At 42.8% G+C, this 2,243-nt stretch overlaps 1 protein-coding gene across 1 annotated transcript; it reads left to right on the plus strand.

Moving 5' to 3' along the window:
* Positions 1-890: 890 nt before the first annotated feature.
* LOC149211028 (uncharacterized) lies at positions 891-1,778 on the plus strand. Its single transcript, XM_089399170.1, has one exon. The coding sequence runs from the start codon at positions 891-893 to the stop codon at positions 1,776-1,778; it is 888 nt and encodes a 295-aa protein (XP_089255296.1).
* Positions 1,779-2,243: the final 465 nt, after the last annotated feature.

Below are 2,243 nucleotides of genomic sequence, written 5' to 3' on the forward strand. Positions count from 1 at the left end.
GATTATGAATGGGTTCAGTTAATTGATTATGAACATGTCCCGTTTAGGTGCAGACGATGTCATGCACTGGGTCACCTATTCAGGGATTGTCCCCTAACTCAAAAATCCTCTCCTCCAAGCGCCTCTGATAAGTCTGAATCTGATGGTTTCACCAAAGTATCCAACCGCAGAAAAAACCACAAGAAAGCAGCTCCAAATCCCAGGCGACCTCAAGCTACTGCTTCCAAGCCTTCAACGAGCAACAGTTTTGAAGCTTTAGCTAATGAACCCGTGATCAATCCTGATAACCCAACTCCCCCAGAGCGAGGGGCAAAGAAGGATAAACAACCAATGCACACAGAATCCATAATGATCCCAGCAGATCCGATGATCAACGATCCCTTTTCTTCAGCTAAGCATAAAGCCCCAGAATGGTATCTTCAAGGAATGGAGGAAGACATTAGAGAACCTGACTCAAGAACAGCAGTAGAAATCAATGAAGAGCAAAATGACTCTCAGTTCATGGAGGAGGACCCAGAAAATATAGACATCGGGGAACTAGACATTCAGGGCCTTGAGCAGGCATGCAACGCAAAGAATTTTGACAAAATTCCAGATCAGCAGGTAGAGGATCTGGAGGAAATCTTATCAAGGGCACACAAGCAAAAATCACTAGGTATTCAAACTGGAAGCCCTTGGGATGGAAGAGTCATCACCAAAGACATCAAAAAACGTGGAAGAAAAACAGATCTTCAATGAACAATCAGAATAGGAGCAATGTTAGTGGAGTCTGGCAGATACTCCAAGCTAACAAAGTATTACGAATACCTCCAAAACTCTTCCCAATGAAGTTAATATCATGGAATATTAGAGGGCTTAACAGCCCAGGGAAAGGGAGACTTCTTAAAAAAATGATAATGCAAGAAAAACCACAAATTCTCTTCATACAAGAAACAAAATGCAACTCAAGTGCAATAGAAAGGATTGCAGCAAAAGCATGGCCAGGAGGACTTAATGTGGCTGTAGATGCAGATGGAGCATCTGGAGGTCTTGCAATCCTATGGGACGCTCATTCTATAACACTCTCCAACATTCATGCAAATAAGAACTTCATCCAAGCAATATTTCACATCACAGGAACCAATACACATGGGCATCTTACCAATGTGTATTTTCCCCAGGAATCCATGCACAAAATAGAAATCCTGAATGCCCTCTCGGAACTCAACTCGGCCAGAATGCACCCATTGTGGATAGCTGGGGGTGATTTCAACATGATTACCAGACTGGAAGAAAAGAGAGGAGGCAGGAACAGTGGGAACCAAGATGGGATTCACCTCAAGGATTTCATTCAGAAGAATTGGCTTATTGATATGCCTTTCAACAACGGTCTTTTTACATGGAATAATAAAAGAACAGGGTTACAACAAATATCTTCTCGCTTGGACAGATTCTTAATATCAGACAATGCTATTCACTTAGGGGGAGACTTTGCAGCGTCAATCATGCCGATCGGGGGATCGGATCATTGGCCAATCTCGTTACAATGGACTCAGCCGGGAAGCACCATTCGAAGACCATTTCGATTTGAAGAGTTCTGGATGTCTCACCCGGACTTCAATAATCTAATCAGCACAGAATGGAATAATTTTACGCCTTCTGAAGGAACCAAGATGTCACAGTTTCAACAGAAGCTCAAGCATCTCAAGGGTAAGATCAAACAGTGGAATCATAATTCTTTTGGCAACATTTTCCAGGCTCAAAGCGCTCTCGATCAGGACATGAAACGCCTGCAATAGAGGATCATAATGGAAGGCCGATCAGAGGACCTGTCAGAACAGGAAAAAATTCTTGAGTCACAAATCTTAGAAAGGGAAAAACAGGAAGAAACGCTATGGAGGCAAAAATCAAGAATAAAATGGCTTAAGGATGGAGAAAAAAACACAAAATTTTTCCACAGTTGTTATAGACATTTTTGGGCACTGCAACCCCAAGAATAAATGTCCATAAACCAAGGGCTCCTAAGTCCCTAAAGGTGTTGTTCCAACCCCTAAAATAACAAGGTCAACTTATTACAGCATCTCCCAGAAGTTCTCCATGAAAAACTACTCAAAACTGGTCAAAACTGGACCATTTCACCTACTCCATAGGCAAAGTGCGTTGCATCCCACCTGAATACACACAGTAGGTGCGATGCATGTCAAAAAACCCTTCTATGGGGTGCGATGGGTGAGAAGGGACAAATGGCAGGGTCAATCCGCAAG

The sequence above is a fragment of the Pinus tabuliformis genome, chromosome 1_2 (genome assembly GCF_031772625.1).
Source record: "Pinus tabuliformis cultivar Carrire ecotype Pingquan chromosome 1_2, CPIR1, whole genome shotgun sequence".
Classification (NCBI taxonomy): domain Eukaryota; kingdom Viridiplantae; phylum Streptophyta; class Pinopsida; order Pinales; family Pinaceae; genus Pinus; species Pinus tabuliformis.